This window comes from Protopterus annectens, chromosome 7.part0 (assembly GCF_019279795.1).
Source record: "Protopterus annectens isolate FY-2018-M chromosome 7.part0, PAN1.0, whole genome shotgun sequence".
Classification (NCBI taxonomy): domain Eukaryota; kingdom Metazoa; phylum Chordata; order Ceratodontiformes; family Protopteridae; genus Protopterus; species Protopterus annectens.
Window position 1 is genome coordinate 914695057 of NC_056739.1, and position 17923 is coordinate 914712979.

The 17923-nt window shown below is 45.8% G+C and overlaps 1 protein-coding gene across 1 annotated transcript in view; it reads right to left on the reverse strand.

The window, feature by feature from the left end:
* Positions 1 to 17923, reverse strand: part of TRIP4 (thyroid hormone receptor interactor 4) — a gene marked incomplete in the record, with an annotated part of 1109057 nt that overhangs the window by 691990 nt on the left and 399144 nt on the right. The window contains 1 exon segment of the mRNA XM_044077489.1: positions 16608 to 16823. Within this exon segment, the coding sequence (XP_043933424.1) occupies positions 16608 to 16823 (216 nt within the window).

Here is a 17923-nt window from a genome sequence, read left to right on the forward strand (position 1 = left end):
TCCTTGCTTTCTGCTTGTATGAGACAGTCGTCCAGGTATGGGTATATTTGAATTCCCCTCTGTCTTCAGTATGCAATTACTAGTGCCAGGCATTTTGTGAAGACCCTGGGCGCAGTAGATAAGCCAAAGGGCAGTGCCAAGAATTGGTAATGGGTTGAACCTGCAATGAAACGGAGGTATCTTCTGCAATTTTGTCTGACAGGGACATGCAGGGTATGCCTCCTTGAGGTCCAACGTTACTATCCAAGCTTTCTTGCCCAACATGGGAAGAAGCTGCTGTAGTGTTAGCATCTTGAATTTGGGTACTTGCAAGAAGGTGTTTAAAATTGAAAGGACCAGAATGGGTCTCCAAGCATTGTCCTTTCTGGGGACTAGAAAGAGCCTTGAGTAAAATCCTTGGCCTTGCTCCTGTGTAGCTACAGCTGGATGGCTCTCATGTCCATGAGAGCTGTAATTTGTTTTTGTGCCTCTGCCCATTGATTTTGTGGCAGGTTTGACATTCCTTTTATCCTTGGTAAGGTGTGGAAATGGAATCTGTATCCGTGTGAGATAATGTCTAGGACCGATTTGTCCTTTGTGACGATGCGCCAGTTGTCTGCAAAAAGTGTTAATTTTCCTCCCAAGGGAGCTGCCAAGAGGGTTTTGCTTGGCAGTTTGAGGTTTAAGTCATTGTGTTTGCCTTCTAGTGGTTTGGGACCTGTCTTCTCCTCCTTTCTGTGTTGTAGTGCCCCATTGGCGGGGTTTGTAAGGGATTTGTGCTTGTCCTCTGCCCCTTGGGCGCCTGTATTTACCCCTTTGTGGTCTGTCAGAAGCTGGAAAGGACCAATTTTTTGTTGGCCAATTTTTGCTGAAGCGTGGGGGCTGTACCTGTAAGAAATCTTTGACCGCCTGTATAGATTTTGCCTTATCCTCCATTTTCTTTAAAACCTCCTCTGCTTTAACCCCAAATAAAACATCCTGCTGTAAGGGCGCATCCAGTAACTTTGCTTTAACATGATCAGGCAGAGATTGTTCCTTTAACCAAGCATGCCTCCGTATAACAGACCCAGTAACAGCTGCTCTGGAGGAAGCTTCCAAGGCATCAAAACCACATTGTAAAGTATGTTTGCCCACCTGTTCAACTGCATGCAACAGATCTTGCATTTCCTTGAGTTCAGACTCTTGAGGGAGCGTGCCCATCTTTTGTTATATTTGAGACATAAGGAATTGCTGGTATTTAAGCATGTGAAACTGACAATTTAGTGCTCTCGTAGCTAGAGTAGTTGAGGTGTAAACCTTCTTCTCCCACCTGTCTAGTGCTCTGGAGTCCCTTTCCGAAGGTACAGGATTTTTAGCCATATAAGCCTTAGCCCCTTTGGGACCCTAGGAGATTTCTCTGGATCAGCAGCAGGGCTTTTGTAAAGGAATTTGTGAGAGTCAGGCACTCTATAGTATCTATCTGGTTTGGCTGGAGCAGGAGGCAGAGAATCTGGATTTAAACTAGATTCTAAGAAAACATCATCTACTATGTCCAAAACTGGGGGGATACCAAGAGGTCTGTGCTGGGGAAGTAAAAGAAATTCCTGGAGCCTTTTCTTTGAGTCAGAGTAGTCCTGACCTTCCCAGTGGAAATGTTCCCTCATGGTGTGTAAGGTTTCCCCAAAGGAGTAGTCTTCAGGGGGAGAAGCTGAGGGAATTGAGTCTTCAGCATCAGAATCTTCATAAGGGGGAAAGGAGAAATCCTGTTCCTCAGAGGAGCCTGAGGAAACAAGACACATGATCAGAGGAGGCATAATCCTCCTCCTGTCTAGGCCTTTTGTCGGGGTGGGGGGGGTTGGGAACCCCTGATCAAAGAAATCACATCTTCAGCCATTTTAAGCATCTGTTTCTTAGGCATAGGGCCTTGACCTGGAGACTGAAGTGTAGGCTTTTTTGGTTTTACAGGAGTCTTAAGCTTAGCATAAGATTTTATGGTGAGGGTAGTCAGTCTGAAGACACCTTCAGAAACCAAAGGTGTTTCTGCAGCACCGGCTTCCCCTACTGCGGTGTCGTCAATAGGGCCTAAGGAAAAAGGCTGCGTCGGCCTAGAAATCTCTGCTGGGGGATCCGATGTGGCCTGGGGATCCAATTCAGCGGTAGCCAGGGGCTGTGTAGGCGCCTCACTGAAAACCCGGAGAACCGGCGACCAGGCCAGCGGAGGCCTCGGAGTCTGGCTTGGATCTAGGCTGCCTGTCCCTATCCTAGCATTTTTTATGCACGCCGGTAGTCGGTTGCTCCGACAGCATAGTGTAATTAAATTTTCTACCGAAGTAGTGTCGTGCAAAATCAAAGTTACGCCTTATAGTTCGCTTATTCCACCTAGCACAAAAAGTACAGTTTTGTACCTACCATAAATGTAGATGTCCGATAGATATGCAACTGCAGTCATAACATATGGGTTGTCCTGCCTCAGGCAGCCCTCGGTCAGCCGGATTCCAAAGTCTGGGTCCAACGTTGGCTGATGTTGCATTTCTCTCTGACGTCAGAGCGGCTGGAGTATATAAGCATCAGCCGACGCCATCTTCTTCAGTGTTTCTTGCCCCAGATGCCAGGTGCCCTCCAATGAAGGCTGTAATCAAATTGGAAGACAAAAATAGGTTTCCAGACAATAAATAAGCAATAAACAGATATACCATAACAGATATCCCCAGCTAAGGATAATAGGGATAGGAGTGGACCCAAGGCATAGAGGAGAAGGAGGGAGGGAAAACCCGACTGCAGTTGCATATCTATCGGACATCTACATTTATGGTAGGTACAAAACTGTACTATGTCCTTCAAGAATGCAACTGCAGTCATAACATATGGGTTGAATACCATAGCTTAGCTGGGGGAGGTGGTATGTTCTAAGAAAAAGATGGTGTAGCTATCAATCCCTGCAGGACTGACGAAGCAAAGCCTGTTCTGGATCTGGAATATAAAGGGAGGTTGTAGTGTTTGGAGAATGTATGCACGGAGCTCCATGTAGCAGCTTCTAGAATGTCTTTTGTAGGCACCCCTCTTAAGAATGCTGTAGAGGTGGCTGTAGCTCTGGTGGAGTGTGGTCTGACATTGGCTGGTACACTCTTTCCATGGAAGGAATAACAGAATCTGATGCAATGCCCAATCCATTTTGAAATAGTCTGTTTGGAAATTGCTTTTCCTTGTACTGCAGGGGCGTAAGCTACAAAAAGCTGATCAGACTTCCTACTGGTCTTGGTTCTGTCCAGGTAGTAGCGAAGTTGTCTGTGAATGTCCAAGGTGTGCAAAAGTCTTTCCCCTTTGTTCTCAGGATTGGGAAAGAAAGTAGGCAGGTGAATTGCTTGATTTAAAGAAACCCTAGATACCACTTTTGGCAGAAAGGTAGGGTTGGTTCGTAAGGAGACCCTGTCTCTGTGAAAGGTTATGAACGGTGGTATTGCCATTAGGGCCTGTAATTCCAAAACCCTTCTTGCTGAGGTAATTGCCAACAGGAAAGCTGTCTTCCATGAGAGAAATTGTAAGTCCACAGAAGCTGCTGGCTCAAAGGGGGATAGAGTCAGTTTTTCTAGGACAAAGTTGAGGTCCCAAGCTGGTACTGGAGCCTTTCTTGGTGGCTTTATATTCTTGATTCCCCTAAGGAATTGCCTTAACAAAGGATGTGAAAACACAGGTGGATCAGTGTTGTATCTAGCTGAAATAGCTGAAGCGTGTATTTTTATGGAAGAATATGAGAGTCCATTCTGTAGCATATCTGCCAAATATTCCAGAATGAGTGGGATGTTCAATAATGATGCATCATGACCCTTGCTGGTATTCCAAATGCTGAATCTCTTCCATTTTGCTGAGTAAACCTTTCTGGTGAATGGTCTTCGGGCTTCTGTTAGTATCCGCTGAACTTCCTTAGAGAGAGATAGATTGAGGTTATTCATGGGATCTCCCAAGCTGTTAGCTGCAGCGTCTGAATGTTGGGATGTACTGTCTTGAAGTTGTGTTGAGTCAAAAGTTGGGGCCATTGGGGAAGGGCCCACTTTTTGTTGTGACATATGCTCCGTAGTAGTGGATACCAGTGTTGTCTTGGCCAGTCTGGAGCTATTAGGATCCCCTTGGGCTTCTCTGCTTTGATCTTTAGTGATACTGTGGTCATCAGTGGCAGAGGTGGGAATGCATAGATTTTTAGGAAGTTCCAGTTGAATGAGAGAGCATCTATTTTCCATGCTTGTGGATGATATGTCCTTGAACAGAACTTTTGTAGATGATGATTGAGGTGGGAGGCAAATAGGTCTACTTCTGGCTTGCCCCATGTCGAGGTGAGTCGTATGAAGATTTCTGGATGTAACCTCCACTCGTGGGGGTCCAGGAAATTCCTGCTTAGGTTGTCCGCCAACACATTGTCTTTGCCTGGAACAAACTGGGATTGCAACTGTATGTTTAGGCTCAGTGATTTTTCCCAAAGATTCATTGTCAGTCTGCAAAGGGAGTAAGAATGGGTGCCCCCCTGCTTGTTTATGTACCACATCACAGTGGTGTTGTCTGTCCGTATTAGCAGGTGGCCTTGCTGAAGTTGTTGTCGAAAGGCCTCGATGGCATGCATTACTGCCAGTATTTCTTTTTGGTTGATATGCAGATGTGTTTCCTTTGGAGACCATTGTCCTTGAATACATCTGCCCTCCATGTGCGCCCCCCATCCTAGGTCTGAGGTGTCTGTGGTCATGGTCTGTGTTATCTGAGGTTTTTTGAATGACATACCTGTGTTTTCCTGGCTTACCGAGGCCCACCATAGAAATTCCTTTTGTAGGCATGAAATGAGCGGTATGGTTGTCTCTAGGTTGTTGCTGTGTTGAGACCATAAGCTTTTAGGTACCATTGAAGCTTTCTCATGTGTAGTCTTGCTAATGGAACCAGTAGAATGCAGGAGGCCATGTAACCCAGGGCCTGTAGGAATCTCCTTGCAGTCATCTGGGTGAGCTTTGCCAAACCTTTGAAATAATGAGTTAACTTCTGTTGCTTGTCTTCTGTCAGGTAAGCCATTTGAGAGGCTGTGTCTAGTTTGGCTCCTAAGAAGGTTATTTGCTGGGATGGCTGAAGTCTTGACTTTTGGAAGTTGACTGTGTATCCCACAGCCTGTAGCAATTGTATGACATAATTCAAGTTTTTTGTCAAAATCAGTTTGTCGTCCGCTTGTATGAGGCAGTCATCCAGGTACGGGTAGATTTGGATCCCTTGGAGCCTGCAATGAGCAATTACTGAAGCCAGGCATTTCGTGAATACTCTGGGCGCAGTAGATAAGCCAAATGGCAATGCTGAGAATTGATAATGCTCTGGCCCTGCAAGAAATCTGAGGTATCTTCTGCAGCTGTGTCTGATAGGGACATGCAGGTATGCCTCCTTGAGGTCCAGAGTAATCAGCCAAGACCCCTTGCCCAGCATGGGAAGGAGTTGCTGCAGAGTCAGCATTTTGAACTTTGGTACTATGAGAAAGGTGTTTAATGCGGACAAATCCAGTATTGGTCTCCATTGAGTTTCTTTTCTTGGAACAAGGAACAGTCTTGAATAAAACCCCTGGCCTTGTTCTTGTTGTGGAACTTTTTCTATTGCTTTGATCTGAGCAAGCAGAGAAATTTGCTTGATAGCCTCTGCCCTCTGGTTTTGTGGTAGGTTTGGCATGCCTTGTTTTCTTGGCAAGGTATGAAAGTGGAACCTGTAACCTTGGTCTATAATGTCCAAAATCCAATTGTCCTTTGTCAATCTGTGCCAATTGTCTGAAAACAGAGATAATTTTCCACCCAAAGGAGTTTCTGTTTGCTCCTTGGTCAGCGGAAGTAGAGGAAAGTCATTGGGATTGTCCCTGTGGGGCAGGAGAAACCCCCGTGTCACTTCTTTGGTTTGCTGGTTGCCATTGTCGTCCCCTGTAGGAACCTCTGTATTGTCCTCTTCCTCGGCCACGCCTGTTTTTGCCCCTTTGAAATCTTTCAGGATTAGGAAAGGACCAGTTTTTAGAAGGCCAATTCCTGCTAAATCTGGGTGGCTGAACCTGGAGGAAATCTTTGACTGTCTGAACTGACTTGGCTTTTTCCTCAATGGACTTTAACACATCTTTAGCATTGGCACCAAAAAGCTTGTTCTTTTCCAAGGGTGCATCAAGAAGTTTTGCCTTAACATGATCTGGTAGAGGTTGTTCTTTTAACCATGCATGTCTACGAATGACCGCCCCTGTCATAGCTGCCCTACATGAAGCTTCCAATGCATCATATCCACACTGAAGAAAGTGATTGCTAACTTGCTGGGAATTATGTACAGCCTCCTGTAAAGACTTCCTATCTAAAGGTTCAGGAGAAAAGAAATATCCTCAGGAGGGGAGGCCGAGGGGATGGAGTCCTCTGCATCTGAGTCCTCATAGGTCTGGAAGAGCTCTTCCTGGCTATCGGAGTGAACAGAGTCCTCAGAATCTTCATCTGAAGGGAGAGGGTCAGAGGGTTCAACCCTGGGCCTCTTATCAGGAGGAGGCTGGGATCCTCTCTCAAGATGGGCCTGGGAACCTCTGATCATGGAAATTAAGTCTGCGTCCATAGTCATGATTTGTGCTTCAGGAGTAGGCTGAGGTAAGGCTTTAGCAGTAAGGTGCTTGGTCTTGCTGGCTGCCTTAGCACGTGTGTAGGCCTTGATAGACATGGACATAGGAGGCCTAGCAGCTCCACGTGCAGGAGTGACCTTATCCACAGCAATGGTCTCGGGCATTTCCTTGGTTTCAGTATCCGGAGGAAAATCAATAACTGGCGTCGGTGTGGTCTCCGGTATCGGAGGTATCGGTAAAGCAGTGTCTTCGGTTCGGAGCGGTGAAATAACCGCCTCAGAGGGAACCGGGGCACTCGCGGTAGGTTTTGGCGTGGTGTCGGAGGAAGACGCGGGCTGAGGATGTCGGTCCCGGTCTTTTCGTTTCTTAGGAGTCTGCGATGTCGGTAGTTCCGACGGCATAGTATAAGCGTATTTTTCGCCGAAAAAGTCTTCAGCGAACTCCGCCCGGCGCCTGAGAGTGCGCTTATTGAAGCGAGCACAGGCGGCACAGGCCGAGACGTCGTGGTCTGGGCCAAGGCAAGGAAGGCAGTAAGAGTGGAAATCCTTATGAGGTATTTGTTTACCACAAGACAAACAATTATTTACTTTTTCAGTAATTTCTGACATCGGCTGAGGCAAGAAAAGGTCCTCAACGGGGTACTTAGCTTTTTTGATGACTTCGGATTCGAAGAATACAGGAACTGACCGACCGGCACTTGCGAACCGCTTCTGCTTCGGGCACCGCGCGGCAAGAAAGACTGAAGAAGATGGCATCGGCTGATGCTTATATACTCCAGCCGCTCTGACGTCGGAGAGAAATGCGACATCAGCCGACGTCGGACCCAGACTTTGGAATCCGGCCGACCGAGGGCTGCCTGAGGCAGGACAACCCATATGTTATGACTGCAGTTGCATTCTGGAAGGACATCTGACAACCAGTGACGCCGTGGTCTGGGCCTAGGCAAGGTATACAAAAAGAATGAAAGTCCTTATGAGCTATTTACTTCCCACAAGAAATGCAATTGTTAACTTTTTCTGACATCGGACTGAGGCAAGAAAAGGTTCCCAAATGGGGTACTTAGCTTTGAAGACTTCGAACTGAAACTCGATTCGAAAATCTCAGGTGTCGGCTGACCGGCACTTGAGAACTGCTTCTGCTTCGGGCACCGCGCGGCAAGAAAGACTGAAGAAAATGGTGTCGGATGCCTCTGATACACCCCTGGCGCTCTGACGTCAGGGAAGCAGCGACAGCAACCGACGCCAGACCAAGACTTTGGAATTCTGGCCTACTGCGGGACCGCCTGACGGCAGCATAACCCAAGTGTGATGACTGCAGCAGGGTAACACGATGAACATCTGATAATGCATGCAGCCTGCTTTGAAGCGTAGGAATCTTCTGCAAGATTCCCTGATGGGGATATGCAGGTAAGCCTCTTAAGTCGAGAGTTGCCAACCAGGCATCCTTGCCTAGCATAAAGTAACTGGTGAAGAGTCAGCATCTTGAATTTTGGAATGTCCAGAAAGGTGTTTAGAGTAAACAGGTCCAGAATTGGTTGCCATGATCTGTCTTTTCTGGGTAGCAGGAAAAGTCTGGAATAGAAACCTTGTCCCTTTTCCTCTTCTGCTACTAGCTGAATAGCCATCATGTTTAGGAGGGAAAGTACTGGTTTCTGAGCCTCTGCCCACTGACTTGGGGGCAGGTCTGCCCACCCGTTTGGAGTTGGCAGTGCTTGGAAATTAAATCTGTATCCTTGGGATGCTATATTTAAACCCATTTGTCCTGGGTTATAAGTTGCCAGTTTCTTGAATGAAGAGCCAGTTTTCCCCCCAAAGGGGCGGCTAAGAGGTAAGTGCTTGGTAATTTCAAAGGGAAGTCATTGAGACTGCTTACTATAGGGTGGTGCCTTGTTGTTTCCAGGTTTGGAAGTGGAAGCACCCCAATTCCTTAGTACTGAAAGTCCCTTGGGACTGAAACCTGGTGCTTTTGGAATGTCTGGGTTTGGCCGTAGTGGCTCTGGAAGGAGCTGGAAAGGACCAGTTCTTAGTAGGCCAATGTCTACTAAATCTAGGAGGTTGCACTTGTAAGAATCTTTCACAGTTTGCATAGATTTAGCTTTATCTTCCATCTTTTTTAGAACTTCTTCAGCCTTATTGCCAAATAGGCGGTCCTGCTGTAAAGGAACATCCAAAAGTTTTGCTTTAATATGATCAGGCAGAGATTGCTCCTTAAGCCAAGCATGCCTTTTAAGCATGGTCCCAGTAACAGCAGCCCTACAAGAGGCCTCTAAAGAATCAAAACCACATTGCAAAGTATGTTTGCCAACTTGTTCAGCTGAATGCAATAAATCCTGCAAATGTTTATTCTCCACATAGTCAGAAATCAACATAATTTTCTGTTTAAGCAGTCCCATGATATGCTGTTGATATTTTAGCATATGAAATTGACAGTTTAAAACCCTGATTGCTAAGGTTGCAGAAGTATAAACCTTTTTACCCCATCTATCCATCGCCCTGGAGTCCTTATCAGAAGAGGTAGGATTTTTAGCAGTAGAAGCTTTAATGCCCTTGGGCCCCTGAGAAATAGTTTCAGGGTCCGCAGCAGGATTCTTGAAAAGGAATTTGTGGGAGTCAGGAACCCTGTAGTACCTGTCTGGCTTGCTAGGGGCTGGAGGCAAGGAATCAGGAGCCATACTGGATTCCGAAAACACATCAACAACAATATCTAATACAGGAGGTATAGCCAAAGGCCTAAGCTGAAAAAGAAGGAAATCCCTAAGCCTCTTTTTGGATTCAGAGAAATCCTGACTTTCCCAGTGGAAATGCTCCCTAAAGGTATGTAAAGTTTCCCCAAAAGAGAAATTCCCAGGCAGAGAAGCAGAGGGAATGGAATCCTCTGCATCAGAGTCCTCTCATAAGTAGGTATGGACAAATCCAGATCATTATAAGAGTCAGAAGAAACAGAGTCCTATTCAGAAGATTCATAGTCAAATTCAATCCTAGGCCTCTTGGGGCGGGGGGGGGGGGGGGGACTACCCCTGATTAGAGTAATTAAATCTTCACCCATTTTGATAATTTGTTTTGGCCTGGGCGTCGGTTTTTTAGACATAGATCCAGATTTAGGCCTTAACACTGAAGTTGGAGTTGGTTTAATATGCAAGTCTGTAGGCCTGAATACACCCTCAGAAGCCGGTGCCTGCTCAGCGGCTCCGGACCCTTCCAACGTAGAGATATCCGCAGGTTCCGTATGTGAAGTATCTCGCAACACACCGGACTCCGAATGGGTCTCAGTAGAGGCCTGCAAATCAGAAGTAGTGGGTATCAGGGGCTGCGAAAGCGCCTCACTGAGTACCAGCGAACTGGCGACTGGCTTAGAAGAAGCGTCGTCGGCAGTTTTGGACCTCAACTCTCTGTCTTTTTCTTTGCGTTGTTTCAGAATTCCTATAGTCGGATGGTTAACCGACGTCATTTCTGGATAATTAAACTGGGAACCGAAATATTTTGAAGCAAAAATGTACAGACAACGGATAGTGCGTTGATTAAATAAAGCACAAAACCGACAGCAAGGTACGTCGTGGTCAGGGCCTAGGCAAGGAATAGAGTACAAATGAAAGTCCTTATGAGGTATTTGCTTCCCACAAGTAATACAATTATTCATTTGTACTGACATCGGTAAGGAGCAAGAAAAAGTTTCCCCAACGGGGTACTTAGCTTTTACTTGAAGATTTCAGTTCTGGAACTCGAAAACGAAAATTTCAGGAGTTGGCCGACCGGCACTTGCGAACCGCTTCTGCTTCGGGCATCGCACGGTAAGAAAGACTGATGTAATGGCATCGGCTGCATGTTTTATACCCCTGACGGCCTGACGTCATTGAAGAAGAGACAGCAACCGACGCAGGACCCAAGACTTTGTTAATCAGGCCGACTGAGGGCAACCTGCCAGCAGATTACCCAAATGTAATGACTGCAACAGTGAAACACTATGAACATCTGGAACTGGGTCCAGAATTCAAGGGTCTTCCAACTGATGAAGTCGAAGGAAGGGGAACCAAATCTGACAAGGCCAATGAGCGGCTATTAGAATGATGGTCCTTCACAGGGCTTTTGCTTTCTGCAATACTTTGGGTATCAAGGGAATTGGTGGGAATGCACAGATGAGACCGGAGGCCAATCGTGTACGAGTGCGTCCCTTGGGGCTTCTCCGGGAGGGGGAATCAGGGCAAAGTACCTTCTGCATTTTGTGTTCATGTGGCTGGCAAAAAGGTCGCAGCAAGGCTGTCCCTGCCTGCTGAAAATTCTCTCCGCTATCTCTTTCTCGAGGGACCACTCGTGAGGCAACAAAATTGCCCTGCTCAGTTTGTCTGCTATCACGTTGAATTTCCCCAGGATGCGCGCTAACATAAAGTGCTGGATGGATGTAGCCCACTGCCATACTCTTAGGGCCTCGTGTTAAAGGGGATAGGACCTGGTTCCTCCTTGCTTGTTCAAGTACCAGACCACTGACATGTTGTCTGCCTGAATCACAATAGTTCCCAGAGGAAGAGTCCTGGAAGTACTGCAACACCAAAAGTATCGCTCTCATCTCCAGGACATTGACAAGCAGATGTGTCTCCTGTTCGGCCTATGTACCTTGGGCTGTTCTTTCCTGAAAATGCTCCACCCTATCAGGGAAGCGTCCCTGATCACTGTGGCCGCTGGTGGGGGTAGGACAAAAGGAAGACCTATTTTTACATGAAGAGAGGTCAACCACCCCTGAAGATCCTTTTTGTATGTGTTTGTGATCATAACGAGATGAGACACTGGGAGCTCTTGGTAAGACCATTGAGTGAATAACAGCCATTGCAGGATCCGCATGTGCATGTGACCCAAAGGTATCGCTAGTATTGCAGCTGTCATCATGCCTAACAATTTTAGCACTTCTGATGCTGGAGCCTTGTCTTTAGATATGATATTGTGGACCTGCTGATGAAGTAGTAACACTCTTTCTGCTGGAAGTCTCAAAGTGGTGGTGGTGTCCAATTCTGCTCTGATAAAAATGATAAGTTGCGATGGCGACAAGGTAAGTTTTTCTAAATTTACTGTAATGCCCAGCTGACTGCTAAGAGTAAGAGTGGTGTCCCTGGCTTGTATTAGCTGATGCCTGGTAGTGGTGGTGAGGAGCCAATCATCTAAGTACAGAAACACCTGGAATCCTAAACGCCTCAGGTGTACCGTGACCACTGCCATACATTTGTTGAACACTCTGGGAACTGTAGTGAGACCAAAGGGCAGGGCTCGAAACTGGTAATGATTGGCTCCTAGCCGGAAGCGCAGAAGATCCCTGGATGGTCTGGCCATTTTTATATGGTAGTATGCATCCTGTAGATCTATCGAGCACATCCAATTGTCTTTCCCTAAAGAGGGACGTATCGACTAAAGCGTGACCATCCGGAACTTCTCTTACTTGACAGATTTGTTTAGTCTGCTGAGGTCCAATGTAGGTCTTCAGTCCCCTGTCTTTTTTGGAACTAAAAAGAATCTCGAGTAAGTTCCGGATCCTGTCTGGTCTGCTGGGACCGGTTGGATGATTCTTTCTTAGCAACATTTGGACCTCTACTGTTGCTTGTTCCCTGTAACTGGGTGGAACGTCTGGGATTTTTGCTGTCAATGGAGGGGGAGTGGTGGAAGGAATGACATATCCTCTGGAAACTATTCTTTGTACCCAGTTGTCATTTATTTTGAGCCAGGTGTCTGGATACAAAGATAAGTAACCCCTGACTGCCTCCAGAGTAGGAAAGTCGGGCCTCCTTTCAGGAGCGCTGGTAGGGCTTCCCAAATAACTGGTCTCTGTCACCCTGGTTTTGCAGACCCCCTCTGCCGCAAGGGGGGCATCCTCCATTATTGCCCCCTCCTCTGGCCCTGGAGGGGGTTTCACCACGTATGCCCTGAAAGGCTCCTTGGGCTTTCTGGAACCACATCTTCCCTCCCTTTTGACCCTTGGGGTAGGGTTTGGTAGGGGTGGAAAAATGGACTCTGACGGCAGACAGAGTCTTTCCTTCCTGCTCACCTGGTCAAAGTTTCCTTAACTTTGGGCCCGAAAAGGGACGAGCCATCAAAAGGGGGTGTTGACAATAGATGCCTTAAAGGGTTCCGCGAAGGAACAAGCACATCCAAGAATATCTCCCAAGAGCAATTCCTGTACTCGCTGCCCTACTTGTTCCGTCAGCTGCATATGAAATAAGACACATAGACGAGTTCACTATGAAATTGAGGGTAGCAAGCTGGAAGACTACCTTGTCTGAAGCTCCTGCAGTTACTGTACCCTGAAGAGCACCTCCAAGCTCTTTTAGGAGATCTCTTTGCAGTCTTGTAAAATAAGGCAAAAGTCGCTGAACTAGACATGCGCTTCCTGTATCTATCCATGATTCTAGACATCTCCTTTTTGGTGGCTGCCGCCACCACCACCATGGCATCAACTGGCACTCCCTTGGTAAGACAGGACTTTTCCTGGGAGGCAGAAATAAATTTGTTAGGCCTCCTAGGGACAGGCTCCATGGTGTCTGGAGACTCCCATGCCCTTCGTGAGACTAGCTCCATGAGCTCATCAAAAGGCGGAGACACCCAAGAGGTGAAAGGTTGAGACCCGAAAGCCTTCAGGAGAACGGACTCATCTTCAGTAGGGTTGGTGGACTGCCAGTCACCCTCTGCCTAAGTACTTCTAATATCTCAGCAAATAAGACATCCTCAGAGGGGGACCCTTCTGATTCATCCAAGTCGGTTATTGGATGTGAGGGACTCTTGTGGGAAGTCTAAGTGTTTCCTTTTACAGATCCTCTTCCTGGGAATCTCATCAATGGAAACTTCTGGTGAGGTCTTGGTAGAGTAGGGGCCACACAATGGGGCTTCCTGAGGATCTGGGTCTCTACGCTTAGAAAGGATCTGTGAAGCAGAAGTGAACACAGGCGCTCTTGGGGAGGAGGTAGCCAGACCTAAAGTTGTAGATGTCTTAGGAGACATAACTCTCCTCATGGCTTCGAAGGCACCTCTGCTCCGATGAGAAGGGACCACTGGATCCGAAGAAACCACCGATCCCCTCGGCACCAGCACAGTGGGCTCCGAACCAGAAGTGGGAGCCGAACTCATCCGAAAGGCAAAGTCCGAACAGACATGTCGGTCTGACTATCCTCCCCGGACCAGATAGGAGAGTGTCAGCCCCCAGACTCCTCGATCAGTGCCAAGGAAGTCTGAGTAAACGGAACCGAAGGCACTGGAACAGGCGTTGGGCTTCGAAGGCTCAACAATCATCAGGTCTGACTCCTTTGGCTCTGAAGGACTGGTATGGCTTGGAGGAAAAGAAGTCGATGGCATTACAGTTTTAGGCTCCAAAACCACCTGGGTCGGAGCTGACGGAAATTTAGCGAACGTCGGTGCCTGTAGCAACTTCTGCACCACAAGATCCACATCCAAATCGGACAGGCTGATCAAGGACAGAGATGAATGGATGGATGGAGGTACTGACTGTAAAACAGGTGATTTTAGAACTTCGGACACTGGTTCCAGGACTGGGGTCCGGCTCCGAATAAGACGCTCAGCTCCAATGGCTGTAGAACCGACGTCAACCATTTTTCAGATTTTTTTACTTCCGAAGAGGAAGTAGTAGTCTTGGAAGATTTTGAAGACTTACTAGAAGTACCCTGGTCACTCAAAGCTTCCTGAAGCAACTGTTTAAGAAGTACTCTATTTACAAGTTTTCTTTTTTGCTCCTGGAGAACTCTGGAAGAAAAAGAATGACAAATGGAGCAGCTTTCCTGTAAGTGCAAGGCTCCAAGGCAATACACACAATTAATGTGACTGTCACAGACATCTTCTGCCCATATTTTGGACACTTTTTAAATCCTGACTTATCCTGGTCAGCCATTATCAGGTATACAGAATATAACAATCAACTATTGTAATATAAGGAGACTAGCCACACCCAAAAAATGAGCAAAGTCAAACTGGTAAGCTAAATTATCTAAATAAGCCCTAAATAACAACTGGGCTGAATAACAATACACTAACTAGTCAAAAATTTTAGACACACACACTAAGTAACTGTTTAACTAGAAGTTATATAAAGATTTAACTACAGATTAAAAGGCACACCAAAGGGAAATATTAAAGGTCTATATAAAAAACGAGGCCAAAAAGAGAAGGAATATCTCTACTAACAACTATAAGGCTAACACTACTAAACACTATCAAATACTAAATCTAAATATTGTTTTAGAAATATTTCTAGAAATATTACAAAGTCAGAAAGAATTATACTGGCCCGAGCTGTGCAAGGAACCTCCGATCTATTGCAGCGTCAAACTAGATCTGAGGTAACTCTAGGTGCATCATGGGACAGGGACTTGGCCTCGAGCTGTCTGTAAACCTCGAGCTTTGTAGTAGGCCGACTCAGAGCCAAGGACCGGCTCCAAACCCATCTGTAAGAATGAACGGCGAGATAGAATAACTTCACATCTTTAATTAAGAAAGATTAAGAAAGGAAGAAAATTAGATCCTTTTTTTTTTTTTCTTCTAGCGGTAGCATTGTTGCCTCACAGCAAGGGGTTCTCCCGTTTGATTCTCGGCTGGAGCGCCTTCTGTGTGGAGTCTGCATGTCCTCCCCACGGTCGCGTGGCGTTTGAAAGACATGCTTAGAATGGGTGTGCCTTTGTGGAAAGGTTGGGTGTCGAGCTGACACCTCGTCACCCGTAAAAAAAAAAAAAAAAAAAATCTACTGTAGTGGACCGGAGTTCTGCTGTGGCGACCCCTAACCGGGAAAAGCTGAAAGAAAAACAACAGTATCAGGGAAAAAATGGGGAAGTCCTCTTAACTTAAAGGACTTGGTGGGGGAGGGAGGGGAAGTTGGGAACTTTGGTTAACTGCTCTCTAAAATGAGCAGTAACCTGAAGAGAAAGGAACAAAACCATTACTAAACACTTGAAAACTTTTCTACAAAAGAAAGGAAGGGAAGGAAGGTAAAGGGAACACCCTATAACTAAAACAGGTTAAGTTATATGTCCACTAATTAAAATGGATGCTAAACGGAGAAGGGGAAACTATTTTAAGAAGGGAAGGCACTAATAATTAGCAGGGAACTAAAACTAGCAGAGAAGTTAAAATGTATGAAAATACTAAGAAACTATAAGATACATTGAAAAAATTTAAGAAACGGTCAAAAAAATTTGCCCAGAGCTTGCTTGAAGATCCTTCTCGCAGCGTGACAAACAAGATCTAAGGAAGTTGAGGAACTGCATTATGGGTAGGAAAGGAGGCCGATGAGCTTTGCTGAAGACCTCGAGTTATTGGAAAGGCCGAGACGGATCCGACACATTGGAACCGAACCCATCATTGAGAATACAGGCGATACTGACAACACATCAAAGAGTTTGCTTTAAGCACAAATTCACTGTGCTGATTCTGTAGGGCTGCAAGTTTGAATATGGTTCCACTGGAAACGCCAGACTCAAGAGGGGCAAAAGGGGAAGGAGACTAGTTAGCACTATGACTGCTAACATGACTTCACTTAATAAACCTTAAACTGACATATTTAACTTTTTCTCATTACAAAACCATGCCCCAAACCCATTATCATTGATCAGACCTTCTCAATGACTTGCTGGTTATGCATCAAGGATAAAGCACCTGACATCAGGCTGTAAAATTAGGAGTTCTTAATACAGTCATACTTGTATGGTTAAGAGCTGCAGGGTAATACTAACTCTTTTCCCAGCTGATTTTTTTTTGGTCAAGAAATAAAAAGTACAACAGCACATGTGCATGCCTGGTACATATGTGGTTTCTCCCACCATGCTGACATTTGGTTTTCAAGAGATGAATTTGAGTAATAAGCCCCAGTGCTGTGATATGCAGCAACACATCTCTCTCCTGTCCATGGCTAAGCAGTTCAGGCCAGTTTCCAAGATGTACGCTACAACACAGTGAAGAAGAAAAAATATTGCTTATGTATCACTAATCAGGGAAAAGGCTTGATGGTTCACTTTACTTGTTTTAAATTACATCAATTCCAAATTTTTCCCTTTGAGGATCCCCATCAATTCCAGACTTACTTGCTATAGTACTCAGACAATTCACTGGGCTCTTCTACTACTTTTCTGCCAGCAAAGTCAAGTGTGATTTTCCTTTCAAGGCGGGATGCATGCCTAAGCTCTCTTAGCTCCTCCTCCCTCTTGCGTAGAGCTTCTCGCTCCTGCTTAGACAGCCACTGGTTGGAATCTGTGGAAAAGTAGTCCGACTCATCATCAATGACCTTAGTTCTGCTAACACTGAAAAAGAATAAAAGGGTGCACAAGTTAGTTAACACTGGTAGATGTACAACAAAGCTTCAGGCAACAAAAAAAGTGCAGCTTAAGTAGTAACAATTACAGAGTTCCTGCTTTCGCTATGCAAAATCTGGATACATCACTTAACATCTAACAACTAATGAGATATTCGCAGAATATTTACCAACAGTTCAGATTTACAAGCAAACCTGCAATGACAGGAAAAGGAGAAGACAAAGTAAAACAGATGGCATTACTCATGAATGATCTGAAGATAATACACAATTATTTTTATTTTTGTTTTTTTTATATAGGTGTTTTTTTACACTTCCATGCCTGCCAACCATCAACCCTACTCCACGACCACCCATTCAACTCCGGTATCATTCACTCCTTCCAGGGCAAGAACAACCAAAACCCTTCAATCAGGCAGCAACAGTACATGACACGGTTGTCAACTATTCAGCCATGACGGGATTTTTTACACAGGTCCCTACCTTCACCATCTTGTTGGTGATGTACGCATTCACATCACAGCAGAAGCTGCCAAGGTTTTCTCCCCAGGAGTGCATACTTCTTGTCACAGCTACCAGAATCCCAACCTGGGTAGCCACACCCATGTCCCTCTCAACATCCATGGCAATTTCTGGTGGGAACCAGCCTCCATCTACCCCTGGGGCAGCACTGTGAAATGGTGAAGGAATCATCAAATTTCTCTGCCAGGCGAGCATTCCAGAAAAATGTCATACTTCTTCCCTACCAAACTACTTCTTCCGGCACACAAGCTGCTAATGAAACTTTGGTCGCATGAGGCACAACCAGAACACTAGCTCTGTATGTCACAGAGGTTGGAAGCAATCCACAACTACTGATTTAGTGACTCATTATTCAACTTTTGCACCTCAATCAAGTGTAAACACTAGTCAAGATGTACCGCTGACAGAGGTGATATGCATTTTTAGCAAAAGATGCATTTTTAGCAAAAGATTTAAAAAAAAAATTAAAATGCCATCATTGTTTTTATAGCTGTCTGTCAGGCTCACTTCTATATAACAGTAAGATGCAAGCTAGCTAAAACCAGAGCCAACAGACCCCACAGTGAA